Source organism: Danio rerio, chromosome 14 (genome assembly GCF_049306965.1).
Source record: "Danio rerio strain Tuebingen ecotype United States chromosome 14, GRCz12tu, whole genome shotgun sequence".
In the NCBI taxonomy this organism is placed as follows: domain Eukaryota; kingdom Metazoa; phylum Chordata; class Actinopteri; order Cypriniformes; family Danionidae; genus Danio; species Danio rerio.
In genome coordinates, this window is record NC_133189.1 from 29372614 (window position 1) to 29387370 (window position 14757).

Here is a 14757-nt window from a genome sequence, read left to right on the forward strand (position 1 = left end):
TCCCACTACTAACCATGAGAACAACGACAAACGCAACTTCACTATAAAGTCCTCATTATTTACAAATCGACTGAAGATCGAGAAAGAATGATTGATGTGTAATGACATGGTGTAACTTTTTTTTACTTGCTACACGTTCATTAGCTAAAATCAAAACCTAATTTTAACCATGTTGTTAAAAAAGTCCAACTCTGATATGTGATGTCATTGTGAATTTTGTGTGAAGAAAAAATAGTCTGAGTCAAAAGGGCTTTCAGTCTTCATGTGAGAATAATAGTTGAGAACAAGGATCATTGCTTGTGAAAGATCTGCACCATTAGGTGACCATAAAGAGGTGCATGCAATATTGCACCAATTTATTCTGCATGTACATGCAGAAAAACAGACCAGCATTGAACATTCATTTACCATTTTCAATGAACAGTTTTTAAATAAGTACACAAAACAGTATCTCAGTCCATGGATTAATAAAACTTTGAAGAGATGGCATAATTAATTTAAAACAATTAAAAACATCATAATTAATTAAAAACAAATAAAAAAGTTGCTGTGGGTGACACTCCATTCACTGAACTGTGTATACTATATAAAAAGCTTAAATCAAATTTTTTTCAGATTTTCCAAAAGCCTGCTTTGACCAAATATATGATCAAAAATCAATTTTTGTCAGTGAATATACATTTAAACACTTGTTTTCTATTATTTTTTCGTCTTTGCTTTAGTGATCAACAACAGAAACCCATTCATATATTCCATCCTCTTCTGCACAAGACTCGTGATAGCAGGCCTTACAGTTGGTGCATCTGATCCACGCTTCAGAAGCTTTCGGATCATTATCTGTGCCATGTTTTATTAGACAGCCACCGCAATTGTAGGAGGTGGTCTTTCGTATTTGTTTTAAATGCTCATTGTAAAAAAGGTCCTGTAAGTTTTCTTGCAAATATGGCACAGTGTTGCCTTTGGGTGTCTTTACCCACCTACTATTTTGTACAACAACAAAGTCTTTGAATGAAGCCACTTCAGCAGCTGCAGGTTGATTCAAGCCAGTGCTGCAATGTGCTTCATCTTCAGCAGGTGCTGTAAAACCTTGCAGGCTGGAGAGAGAAAGTTCATACTCAATGGAGGCAAACTCATTTATTGGGAACATCCCCATTGTCCTGAACCCACTCTGAGCTCTTTCCACAGTGGCAGTTTTCTTCCATGTTTCCATAAAAACAGAACAATAATGACCTTTGGGCAACTTCATGTCTTCATGTTGAGGATGCCACTGATTGGTGATCGCTTCACACCAGTTGTGTTTAAGACTTTGAAACAGAGCTTGGCTTGATTGTTGCAATGCAGGATAGCATATGACTTCCACATTGTTCTGGTTCATGAGACTGAGGAAGCTGAGATTAAAGACATGGCGGCTCTGGTCATCGAGAAGCAGAAGGTGGGGTCTGGTGTCGTCTTTCGGGAGCTGTGCCACAAACATTTCACCCCACTCATTAAACATGTCTGCAGTTATCCAGCCGCTTTCTGATGCTCTCATGCACATGTTTTCAAGAGACGCGCTCAACCACTCATTTCTCACCATGCTTCCTTTAAAAATGATAAGTGGAGCAAATGTTCCACAGGCATTGAATGCTGCTAATAAAGCAGAAATCTCTTCAGTTTCCCCTTCAGTGTTGATCTGAAAGCAAGGGTCTTCTCCTTCATTGACATATTGCTCAGACAAAAAAATGTCTTGTAGTTCTGATAAATCACACTTCCAAATATGTGAAGGTATGTCCTTAATTCCCAATGCATCAAGAGTGACTTTGTACATTCTGAACCAGCTACTCAGTTCCTTTTCATTCATTGTTGTAGCTGGTGATATGGCTTCTGGTTTCTTTATTTGCAGCCCAGGGTTTCGCTTCATAAAGCCCTCAAACCAGTAATAGCCAGCCTTTTGTTTGTCTTCTGAAAATCCTTGTATGCCATTTATTTTGGCAAACTCAAAAGCAAGAGACTGAACATCAGTCTTCCTCAACAGGAAGCCTCTCTCTACAAGCGAGGTGAGAAGGTTTGCTAACTCGCGTTCAGATTCAACAGGAATGAATGGTTTTCTTCCAGGTGCATGTTCAGATCCCTCAACTAGTCCTTTCAAACGTCTTTGAAGAGTTGTTTTCGGCAAGTTCCACTTCCTTGCAAGCAAACGTACCACAGGTTTCTTGCCTGATTCAACCTGCAGTTTATACTCCTCTAGCGCACCTTTCATTTGGTCTTCTTTCCACAGATTCATCCTCAGTCCTTTTCTTCCTTTGAGCTGTATTTCATCTTGTTGTATTTCTGACATTTCGGTTAGGTTAGGTGTCATGTGTCTATAAAAAAAAGATAAAACAATGCAATTAAATTATTTCTACCCTTTCTTCCACTAATAAAACTGAAATAAATGTAAATTAAATCTAACAATGCATAAAAAACTAAATTCACTTGATTAAATTGGAAACCAAAAATATTTAATTTTATTCATGAATACATAAAATAATACTAAAAGAGCACTGCTGTGGGTAAAACAGCTTTAGGGTAAGCAGCCCACACTGTTAGGATCCCTAATTAGCATTCAGTGATTATACATATGCTCCAGGGCGCTGTATATTTAAATGAGGACCTTTTTCATTCATCATTTAAAGAGTTTCATATACTGGCAAACACTCTTTCTACAAGAAGCACTACTACATCTTTGTTTTCCATTTGCCACGGACAAACACCAAATGGTACCACTGGTGTGTGTACTTTCATAGAATTTATGTGGCATAACAATTATGGACTTCTCATTCAGTATGTGACCCCCTATAAGTATTTAAAATCTCTCCGTGAGCGATCATACATGTGCGGATATATCTGCACCAGCTCTGCTACTCGACTCTCTAAGAGGGTTTAAGTCATAATTAACTGACAGGTACCAGTTTGTAAATATAAATGGACAGCTTTTACAAGTGAGGCCAGAAAAGAATTGGGTGCCTAAAGAATCAGTTTAAGGCCCTTTAATATTTACATTATCCATGCTGTGCCTGGGAGACTTCATTAGAAGGCACTGGATTAGCTTTAAGTGCTTTGCAGATGATAATCAATAATATATTTTAACAAAACCTGATGAGACATCTGAACTGTCTAAGCTGAATGCATGCATTAAAGATGTAAAAGACTGGATGACCAACAATTTCCTTCCATTAAATTCAGACAAAACAGATGTATTACTTATAAGCCGAAATCCTGTATACAACAGATCTCTCAACATGACCTGTAATTAGAGGTTTATATAGTATTTTAGCAGCAACTTAACTTTTAAAAACCATCTCTCCCATGTCACAAAAATAGCCTTCTTTCATCTGACAAATGTTGCTACGCTGAGAAGCAAGCTATCTATCTCAGATGCAGGAAAGCTAGTTCATGCTTTTATGGCCACTTGATTTTAACTGCTGTAATGCTCTGTTTGCTGGTTGACTGGCATCCTCTATAATAAACTTCTGTTAGTGCAAAAATGCAACAGCTAGAGTTCTTACCAAGTCAAGTAAATATGATCATGTCACCCCAATTTCATCTTCCTTACACTGGCTGCATGTTAAGTGCTGTAATGTTTATAAATGTTTGCTTCTTACCTATAAAGCTTAAAATAGTCTAGCTCCTGTTTATCTAACCAACCTTCTGTCTAGCTACAATCCAACCAACTTTTTAAGATCTCAAACCTCAGGGCTTCTGGTAGTACCCAGAATAGCAAAGTCCTTTAAAGGAGGGAGAACGTTTTCATATATGGCTCCTAAGCTCTGGAATAGCCTTCCTGATATTGTCCGAGGCTTAGACACACTCTCAGTTTAAACCTAGATTGAAGCCCTATATTTTTGGTAAAGCAAACACACAATGCATCACATGACGGTTGAATACGTGAGTTTGCTCCATGCAGGTGAGTGGGCTTGACAATCCACCAGAAGGACACACTCTTCCTGTCTTTATACACCAGGATATGTTTTTAGAAATAATTCAATGTTTTATAAGTTTGTTTCTATGATTGTTAAGATAGCACCTATTTTCATTTATAGCACTTCATTTCAAACTGACAAATACATCTCTTGTTTTTAAGTATATTATGAACAGCAGCTACGCTAATTATTTTTTTTGCTCTCTATTTCCACCTGGGGGTGTCCAAGGCCTCTAGAGATTGCGCAGCGCCACTTGATGAGATTCAAGGCCTGTGAAGAGATGATGCCAACCATCCAAGGATTTCGAAGACGACACATACACTTAATACTCTTCATTGAACATGTACACAGACATCACGTATATCCTATATAACTGCAGGTTAACTATGTTGATCTGTAATAACTTTAACTGTTAAAAGTTATTAGTAATTAGTCACTATTAATTAAAGGTATTAGTAACTAATAAAGGTACAGTAACTAATAACCTTAATTTATCAGATTTTGATTGTAATGTAATAATGTTCATCTTCTGTAAAGTTGCTTTGAAATAATTATTATTGTAAAAAGTGCTATACAAAAAAACTGGAATCGAATGTTCTTTTAGACAGCCACTTCAAATGTAGAAGGTGGGGTGTCTTTTTTGTTTTAAATGTTCATTATAAATTAGGTGCTCTGAAATTACTATTTTTTTGCAAACATGGCATAGGGTGTCTTTACTCACTTGCTGGTTGTTTGAACATTGACAGAGTCTTTGAATGAAGCCATTTCAGCAGCTGGAGTTTCATCCAAACCACTTTCAGTGCTGCAATGTGCTTCATCTTTAACAGGCGCTGTGAAACTCTCCAGGGTGGAAGAGGGAAGTTCATGCTCAATGGAGGCAAACTCATTTATTGGGAACATCCCCATTGTCCTGAACCCATCCTGAGCTGTCTCCAAAGTGGCAGTTTTCTTCCATGTTTCCATAAAAACAGAACAATAATGGCCTTTGGGCAACTTCATGTCTACACATTGATTACTCCACCAATCGGTGATCGCTTCACACCAGTTGTGTTTAAGACTTTGAAACAGAGCTTGGCTTGATTGTTGCAATGCAGGATAGCATATGACTTCCACATTGTTCTGGTTCATGATACTGAGAAAGCTGAGATTAAAGACATGGCGGCTCTGGTCATCGAGAAGCAGAAGGTGGGGTCTGGTGTCGTCTTTCGGGAGCTGTGCCACAAACGTTTCACCCCAGTCATTAAACATGTCTGCAGTTATCCAGCCGCTTTCTGATGCTCTCATGCACATGTTTTCAAGAGACGCGCTCAACCACTCATTTCTCACCATGCTTCCCTTAAAAATGATAAGTGGAGCAAATGTTCCACAGGCATTGAATGCTGCTAATACAGCAGAAACCTCTTCAGTTTCCCCTTCAGTGTTAATCTGAAAGCAAGGATCTTCTCCTTCATTGACATATTGCTCAGACAAAAAAATGTCTTGTAGTTCTGATAAATCACACTTCCAAATATGTGAAGGTATGTCCTTGATTCCCAATGCATCAAGAGTGGCTTTGTACATTCTAAACCAGCTACTCAGTTCCTTTTCATTCATTGTTGTAGCTGGTGATATGGCTTCTGGTTTCTTTATTTGCAGCCCAGGGTTTCGCTTCATAAAGCCCTCAAACCAGTAATAGCCAGCCTTTTGCTTGTCTTCTGAAAATCCTTGTATGCCATTTATTTTAGCAAACTCAAAAGCAAGAGACTGAACATCAGTCTTCGTCAACAGGAAGCCTCTCTCTACAAGCGAGGTGAGAAGGTTTGATAACTCCCGTTCAGATTCAACAGGAATGAATGGTTTTCTTCCAGATGCATGTTCAGATCCCTTAATAAGTCCTTTCACACGTCTTTGGAGGGTTGTTTTCGGTAGTTTCCACTTCCTTGCAAGCAATCGTACCACAGGTTTCTTCCCTGATTCAACCTGCAGTTTATACTCCTCTAGCGCACCTTTCATTTGGTCTTCTTTCCACAGATTCATCTTCAATCCTTTTCTTCCTTTGAGCTGTATTTCATCTTGTTGTATTTCTGACATTTCGGTTAGGTTCGGTGTCATGTGTCTATTCAAAAAGATAAAACAATTCAGTTAAATTAGGTTTACCCTTTTCTCTGCTAATAAAAACAATAACATCACTCGCTCATGCAATTTCCTTCAGTTTAGTCCCTGATTTATCTGGGGTCACACCACAGCAGAATGAATCCCCAATTACTCTGTCATAAGTTTATTTTTTTATGCGGTGTATGCGCTCTGAACATTACCATGATGCAGGTCATGCCTTAGAGACTCTGAAAGTTTAATATTAATTCATTTTTTTAAACATTTTTTGGCACACCAATGCATATTAAGTAAGTGCAGCAGTCCAGACACATTGAAATATTTGCAATATATTATGCCCTACTGAACACTGGGGTCACGCATAAGAAAAGTCCAAACAGAGCAGCTCTGATTCACTATAAGGCATTAATTAAAAAATAATCTGAACACTGATGTGACAGAATGAGAGTTAAATGAAATGTTCCTCCCATTCATCTGTGTCTATACTGTGTAAGTGTGCGGAAATAGAGGATATAACAAGTCTTTTAGGTATGATCTCGTAGCTCTTTGAATTCAGAAAGTGCCCTGGATGTTCTGGACATTATAAGCAAAACCAACATGTTGTCATGCTACGTGACTATAAAGGCCCTAGAAAGACACAACAATATGTTTGCCAAATTCGATATGATGCTGCAAAATACTTTATACATGCTAATAAACAGCCAATATCTCAATAATAGGCAGGTAATAAGTCACTAGTTAATACTGAAAACTGTGCGTTTTTTTTTTAAGAATTTGGAATCCTTCAAAAAAGTTTTTAGTATTTTTCAGTGAATAATTTTAGAATCATTGAAACATTTTGAAACTGAATGGTTGAAATATGTCTAAGGATTAATTCAACTTAGAAATGATGGCATATTTATATTAAAACAAGCTTCTGGATCATAATCTGTGCCATGTTCTATCAGACAGCCACTTTAACTGTATAAGGTGGGGTGTATTTTTGTTTTAAATGACCATTATAAAGAAGGTGCTCTGAGTTTTTTTATTTATTTTTTTACAAACATGGCATAGGGTGTCTTTACTCACCTGCTGCTTATTTGAACTCTGACAAACTCTTTGAATGAAGCTACTTCAGCAGCTGGAGGTTCATCCAGGCCACTTTCAATGCTGCAATTTGCTTCATCTTCAACAGACGCTGTGAAACCCTCCAGGGTGGAAGGAGAAATTTCAAGCTCAATGGAGGCAAACTCATTAATTGGGAACATCCCCATTGTCCTGAACCCATCTCGAGCTCTTTCCACAGTGGCAGTTCTACTCCATGTTTCCATAAAAACAGAACAATAATGACCTTTGGGCAACTTCATGTCTTCATGTTGAGGATGCCACTGATCGGTGATCGCTTCACACCAGTTGTGTTTAAGACTTTGAAACAGAGCTTGGCTTGATTGTTGCAATGCAGGATAGCATATGACTTCCACATTGTTCTGGTTCATGATACTGAGAAAGCTGAGATTAAAGACATGGCGGCTCTGGTCATCGAGAAGCAGAAGGTGGGGTCTGGTGTCGTCTTTCGGGAGCTGTGCCACAAACGTTTCACCCCAGTCATTAAACATGTCTGCAGTTATCCAGCCGCTTTCTGATGCTCTCATGCACATGTTTTCAAGAGACGCGCTCAACCACTCATTTCTCACCATGCTTCCTTTAAAAATGATAAGTGGAGCAAATGTTCCACAGGCATTGAATGCTGCTAATACAGCAGAAACCTCTTCAGTTTCCCCTTCAGTGTTGATCTGAAAGCAAGGGTCTTCTCCTTCATTGACATATTGCTCAGACAAAAAAATGTCTTGTAGTTCTGATAAATCACACTTCCAAATATGTGAAGGTATGTCCTTAATTCCCAATGCATCAAGGATATCTTTGTACATTCTGAACCAGCTACTCAGTTCCTTTTCATTCATTGTTGTAGCTGGTGATATGGCTTCTGGTTTCTTTATTTGCAGCCCAGGGTTTCGCTTCATAAAGCCCTCAAACCAGCAACAGCCAGCCTTTTGCTTGTTTTCTGAAAATCCTTGTATGCCATTTATTTTGGCAAACTCAAAAGCAAGAGACTGAACATCAGTCTTCCTCAACAGGAAGCCTCTCTCTACAAGCGAGGTGAGAAGGTTTGCTAACTCCCGTTCAGATTCAACAGGAATGAATGGTTTTCTTCCAGATGCATGTTCAGATCCCTCAACTAGTCCTTTCAAACGTCTTTGAAGAGTTGTTTTCGGCAAGTCCCACTTCCTTGCAAGCAAACGTACCACAGGTTTCTCCCCTGATTCAACCTGCAGTTTATACTCCTCTAGCGCACCTTTCATTTGGTCTTCTTTCCACAGATTCATCTTCAGTCCTTTTCTTCCTTCGAGATGGCTTTCATCTCGCTGTTCTCGGTCAGGTGCCAGTTCTCTATAAAAAGACAAAACAATGTTGAATTGGGTCTACTCCACTAATAAAATTACGTTTCGCACATATGTCATCCTCGGCTACAGTTAATCTATCACTTCTGTACAAAACTTTAAATATATACAGCAACACACGAGAAAGATCCAAGATTTACGCTGCTGGCACCATTGAAAACGTTTGGCATTGGAAGAAGTGACCAAAAGTTTGGCAATTGCAGCCTGGTCATGTACACTGACCCAGGGGTTTTTAGTGAAAAGACTAGGGTTAAGGAACATGTTTAATTCTGCATTGAGTTGGGCAGCTGTGGTTTTATGTTTTTTGAAAACAATCGGGGTTAGCACCCAGGCATATCTTTCAGAAAACTTCCTCTTGTGCCGACGGTGGATGTGGTTCATCCTTTTGGTGTTATGCTGACATTACTCTGGATACCGTGGCTCTTAAAACATCACAAGAACTTGCTATCTTGGTCACAGATAGGCAAGCAAGATACACACCAACAATTAGTTTTCTTCTGAACTATGATATGTCACCCATAATGTTGTGTGCATTACAATATTTTAAGCAAAATTGTGACATTACTTTGCTAACGGAACCTTCATACTCTGCACATACTGGTGGAAAGTGCAATCAATGAAGAACAAATGTACTCATGAAACCTCCAACACTAAATTGACCACTGTTTCAGTTTCATTGTCCAACCCCTGTTTGTTTGATATGTAATGCTCGACAAAATAAAGAACTCATTACTTGGACACTGTTTGTGCATCTCTCTCTCTCTCTCTCTCTCTCTCTCTAAGCAGTGATTTCATTTGTATTTGTTCCAATGAATTTATTCCCATTATTGGTTCTAATTTGCCTATTTTTATTACTGACTGTTCACTCAAATTCAAAAATGTTTTATCTTTATTAAGTAAGGCTAGCAGTTTCTTCTTTTATATTGAAATGAAATTAAGATTTGTGAAATTTACTAGATTGCTAAATGGCATTATTTATTAGAATCATACATGATTCAAAACAATGAATAAGCTAGAATATCTAAGATGATCTTTTTTAAACCAGTAATAAACTGGGATGAAGTGAAAATCTAAACAACCGGCCTGACTTCACAAGTGGTAAAAATCCTTAACATTGAGCCATGCTAATATTTTAGGTAGCCACTGTAGATATAAGTATGTATATAGCAAAATAAGAAGGTTCACTCACCCTAATTCAGATTTAACAGGAATGAATGTTGTTCTTCCAGATTCACACCCAGATCTCGCAAGAAGTCCTTTCAAACGTCTTTGAAATGTTGTTTTCGGCAAGTTCCACTTCCTTGCAAGCAATCTTACCACAGGTTTCTTCCCTGATTCAACCTGCACTTTATACTCCTCTATCGCAGCTTTCATTTGGTTCTCCTTCCACTGATTCATCTTCAGCCCTTTTCTTCCTTTGAGCTGTCTTTCATCTTGCAGTTTTTCTGACTGCTTCCGAATAGGTGCCATTTTTTCTATAAAAAATAATGTTTTTGAATTAGGTCTACACTCCACTAAATATATTGTTTTACAAGTATACTTTGCACTCATCTACAATTAAATAACCAAATCTATGCAACTTTTATTATATACTGACCATGTGTGTACGCACACACATTTTAGTGTTGTCAAACATATTGATATAAATACCTCCCTTATAAAAATCATAATTTAAATAATTGATGTGAACAATTTAAAGATAATAAATTAGACAGTTAAACAGCAATTCAGGCCAATGCAATAACATCAATCCAGTTCATATCAGCACTTTACAGGGTTTCTGCAGGTTTCATCAAGTCAAATTTCAGACTTTTTAAGACCCCCTTAAGACCACCAAGAATAAAGTTTTCAACTTATACAAGGTTAAACACTAAGGATTTTTTTTTTCTTATGACCCAATAAGATGAATCATATAATTGTTTTTATTTTTTATTTATTTATTTTTTGCCCGCTTAGGGAATTTAATGGGGAATTTGCTGTAAAAATGTCTATAGGGTGTAGTGAATTGAATCTTAAATATAAAGAATAAGATTTTATTGAGATGTATTGTTGGTTATTGGACAGATCTCAGCCCGATGAAGTAGCTTTATTTGGACATTGCAAAATTAAGAACTGGTTAAAACGATTTAAGACCTACAACACAATATTTCAGCTAATTTAAGACTTTTTAAGGCGTAAAATGTAGTTTTTGAAATTGAAGACACTTTAAGACTTTTTAAGACTCAGTGGACACCCTGACTTTAGTTCTTTCAGCCACAATAAAGACCCTCAGGTGTAAAATCATGGTTAACAACACTCTTAAAACGTTAATATTTTCTCACAATGAATTTAAATATCTGTAAACATGGCACCTTTGCTATTTTTAAATTCAAAATGCTCTAAATTTTACTTTTTTATTTTCTATTAGGAATAAATGTATTTATCAGCATGATGTCATAAAAATGTTATCATATAATAGCCTCGTATAAAAGCTAGGTAGCTAGTGCTATTTTTTGTCATTTTGTTATCTTTTACCCATCCTACAGATAAAACTGATCTGATTCAAACTACTCAAACCTTTAAACAACAGAAGAAGAAACATTGGACATTACATTAGTATCCAGTTTCCTGTAGAATATTAGAAAGCAGCGAGCTTTTGATTAGATCCGTGTATGACGGCGAATGTTCATTTTTAATCAGAAGAGCTTTGAATCGTCCCACAATAACGGGCAGCAGCTGTCCCACTTTACCTTAACATGCTAACGTGCTAAGCTAAGCTAAGTGGGTCACAATAATAAACCTTCTTTCAAATAATCGAATGTGTCTTTCAGAAAATGCCAATTAATATATTTAAAATAAAAGTACACCGAAAAATACATTAATAAAAGCTTCTATGCAGAGTATTTATCAATGAACTTACCATGTGGTTGTTGTGTAGAAGCAAACCAATGATGTCACGTCAAATCGGCCACATTGTGTTAATTATTCATGAGTGCTACAATATGATTGGCTCCTGATACTTTAAGAATAATCAAGAAATATATGTAGTTGACCCACTTTACCTTATGTCCCACTTTTCCGGACGTCTCTCTTAACGCCCTTAATCTTGAAATGCTATCTCTGGGTTTCTGCAGTTGCTGTAAAACAGGCTAAAGGCGGGTTATAAAATAAAATGTTATTTACATTTAGAGGGTGGAAAGGCCATGCAGAATCAATTGGCCTTGACATTTTATAGTGAAACTCAACGGGATTAACTGCACCATTTGAACAATCTGGGCTATGTATATGAAACGTACAAAGATGCACTTACGGGAACAGTGATGTTAATACAATTTCACTGCACTTAATTTAGAACGTTTTTAAAAAAGAAAATCTAAAAGCTAAGCAGATTGCATTAATAGCCCATATGGTTCTCTTTTATTGATCATATAACCAACTTCATATGCACTTCAAACATTTACTAACTTTAAACATCATAAATTGTATTAAAGGCATAGACAGCACAGCATTAATCGGAGCCTTTCTTTTTGTAATGTTCCTTGAACTTTTTCCTGCATGTAATTTATTGGATTAACCTTTTTATTTAAACACTGACATTTTACTTTTCGTTGAGCTTTGTGCTCTGTTGACCTTTTTTCAATATTGACCTAACAGTGAGGACAAGTAAGTTGTCACAATACTAGACAGTACGAAGTACAAGCTGATGTGAAATAAACGTCATGGTTTAAGTGATGCAGGTGTGAGACATGGCAACCAGCAGAAATAAAACAAAATTAATTTTGGCTAGAATAAAAGCAGTTTTTATTTTTTTTAAACATCATTTTTAAAATTTTGTGTCTTTCAACAAAATTATTCAACAAAAATATTAGCCCCTTTAAGCAAAATTTTTTTCGATAGTCTACTGAACAAACCATCATTATACATTTACTTGCCTAATTACCCTAACCTGCCTGGTTAACCTAGTTAAGCTAGTTAAGCCTTTGAATGTCACTTTAAGCTGTAAAGAAGTGTCTTGAACAATATCTAGTAAAATATTATTTACTGTCATCATGGCAAAGATAAAATAAACAAGTTTTTAGTTATTAATGAGTTATTAAAACTATTAATAAATAAACAGGGGGCCTAATAAATCAGAGGGCTAATAATTCTGACTTCAACTGTATGTATGTATATATATATATATATATATATATATATATATATATATATATATATATATATATATATATATATATATATATATATATATATATATATATACATAGTATAAGAGTTCACCGCATTTTGAAAATTAATTTCTCAGTGAATATAGGTATGCAAATAATATGCAAATGTATAAAATATAAGACATATTTAATAGTATATTTTAGTCATTAAATATACAGTATAATATATATATATATATAATATTTCAGTTCTTGCAAAATATTGCAAAAAATAAATTAATGAATAAATAACTTTATAAACTGCAAAATGTCCACAATTTCAGCTACGATTTTGAAATCCAAACAAGGACAGACTTAAGGATTTGGAGTCCCTAAGCAGTTCCAGGCATGGAGTCCTTAGGGATCCTCATTTCAGTTAATTTTCCTAATTGACGCTGGCTAACCGAATATTAACCATTAACCGGTCAGATTAATATTGACTTATTATACAATTTAAAAATAAAAATAAAAATGAATTGACATCTATTTTATATCTGACACATTAAATACTGCATTACTGCAAACAACAGCATACAGAACATTAACATCAGAACATCTTCACACACCTCTGTTTCCTAAAGCATAAAAATGAATAAAATAAATAAAAAGAATAAAATAAAGTGACCTGCCCTTTATTTTTTCATTTATTCATTTTTTTTTCGCTTTGTTCATTTATTAATCTGGGGTTGCCACAGCGATATGAAACGCCAACTAATCCAGCATATATTTTAAGCAGCGGATGCCCTTCCACCTGCAACCCATCACTGGGAAACCCCCATACACAGTCATTCACACACATACCCTATGGTCAATTTAGCTTACCCAATTCACATGTAGGCCTACCACATGTCTTTGGACTTGTAGGGGGGAACCGGAGCACACGGGGGAAACCCAAAGCAGGGAGAACATGCAAACTCCACACAGAAATGCCAACGGAGGCTCGAACCAGCGACCTTCTTGCTGCAATCAGTTAGTATTCTCATTATTATTATTATTTCCTAATGGCATTATAATATTACCGGTATTTAAAGAATGTTGCAAAGAAATAGGATATAAGCCCTCTTTTACAGAACTGTCACCGTGTTAAACCAGCAGATGGCAGCAAAAGAACACTTTATATTATGACTGTCGGACGAAAACACGTTAAACTCACTTTATTTAGTTCAGTTAGTTATTTAAAATAATTTTACAAAGCACTGCTTGTTTTGATGTTACAGATCTGCAAATTTACTCAATTACCGTCAAGAGGTGAATATGGCATGTGTTTAAACCTTATTGAAGGATCTTGTATGTCTGTTGGACACTGATCGACTTCACAATGCAGGCTGGTCTGTCCGTTGATTTTTCTTCATTTTTGCTTCCTTCGCTAATGACATAGAGAGTTGAAATATCAACTTTGTAAAGATAAAGATATGTTGGCACAAGCTGTCAAAAAGCAATACATAAGGAAAATATGTGCCGTTTTTATTCAGGTGTGTCCAGACAGGTCGTCAGGCTGAACTTACCATTGGGCCTGAGTGGCTTCAACCCATGGGCCTTCACCTATTTACATTTGTTTTACTTGTTCAGAAATATGCCAGACACGTTGCCACTGCTGGCCCAGAGTGAGTGGTGAGGACTATATAAACAGGCCAGCTGGGGCTAATAGCCTCCAACTGTGTCCCAAACAATGCTTGATTCTTATTGGCTGATGGAAATTCTAAGGTATACAATTATTTTAAAATAAACACACAGCTAAAGTACTTCCAGGCAGGTCTTGACCCCATTACAGTATCATATCACTACTCTGAATAATTTCAGTTGATTCAAATTATGTACACACCTTATGTACTCACCATATATTGAAATGCAACACTTGAACCTCTTTAAGTATTTGATAGTATATTAAATGGAATAAATGACTCCAGGATGTTGAATTATTAAAAAGCAATGCACATCTGAGGTGTTGATGCGGCCATGAAGCAGTCAGTCATTCCTTACATAATACAATGGATCAGAGTCAATTACTCCTTAAAGAATCAGCACATTTGAAACCCATTTATGAATATAGTCATTTGCTTAGTTAAACAAATTAACATGTTATCAAATTGGTTGAAGTAGGGA

At 36.3% G+C, this 14757-nt stretch overlaps 1 protein-coding gene across 2 annotated transcripts; it reads right to left on the bottom strand.

Moving 5' to 3' along the window:
* Positions 1-247: 247 nt before the first annotated feature.
* On the bottom strand, positions 248-11407 carry si:rp71-1d10.8. Of its 2 annotated transcripts, none has more exons than XM_005173159.4 (5): positions 11370-11407; positions 9660-9945; positions 7101-8459; positions 4663-6036; positions 248-2342 (listed from the first exon to the last, which is right to left on the bottom strand). In XM_005173159.4, exons 2-5 carry the CDS (start codon positions 9938-9940, stop codon positions 719-721), a joined length of 4638 nt encoding a protein of 1545 aa, XP_005173216.1. In that variant the 5' UTR covers positions 9941-9945; positions 11370-11407; the 3' UTR covers positions 248-718. The 2 variants fall into 2 exon arrangements, with proteins under 2 accessions (XP_005173216.1, XP_073777936.1); XM_073921835.1 differs by having other exon boundaries at positions 11062-11407.
* Between the last annotated feature and the right edge of the window lie 3350 nt (positions 11408-14757).

Coding starts and splice junctions, on each gene's coding strand:
- si:rp71-1d10.8 (XM_005173159.4), bottom strand. CDS start 9,940: ATGGCACCTATTCGGAAGCAGTCAGAAAAACTGCAAGATGAAAGACAG. Junction 6,037..7,100: donor AGAGTTCAAATAAGCAGCAG/GTGAGTAAAGAC, acceptor CTTTTTGAATAG/ACACATGACACCGAACCTAA. Junction 2,343..4,662: donor AATGTTCAAACAACCAGCAA/GTGAGTAAAGAC, acceptor TTTTTTTTATAG/ACACATGACACCTAACCTAA.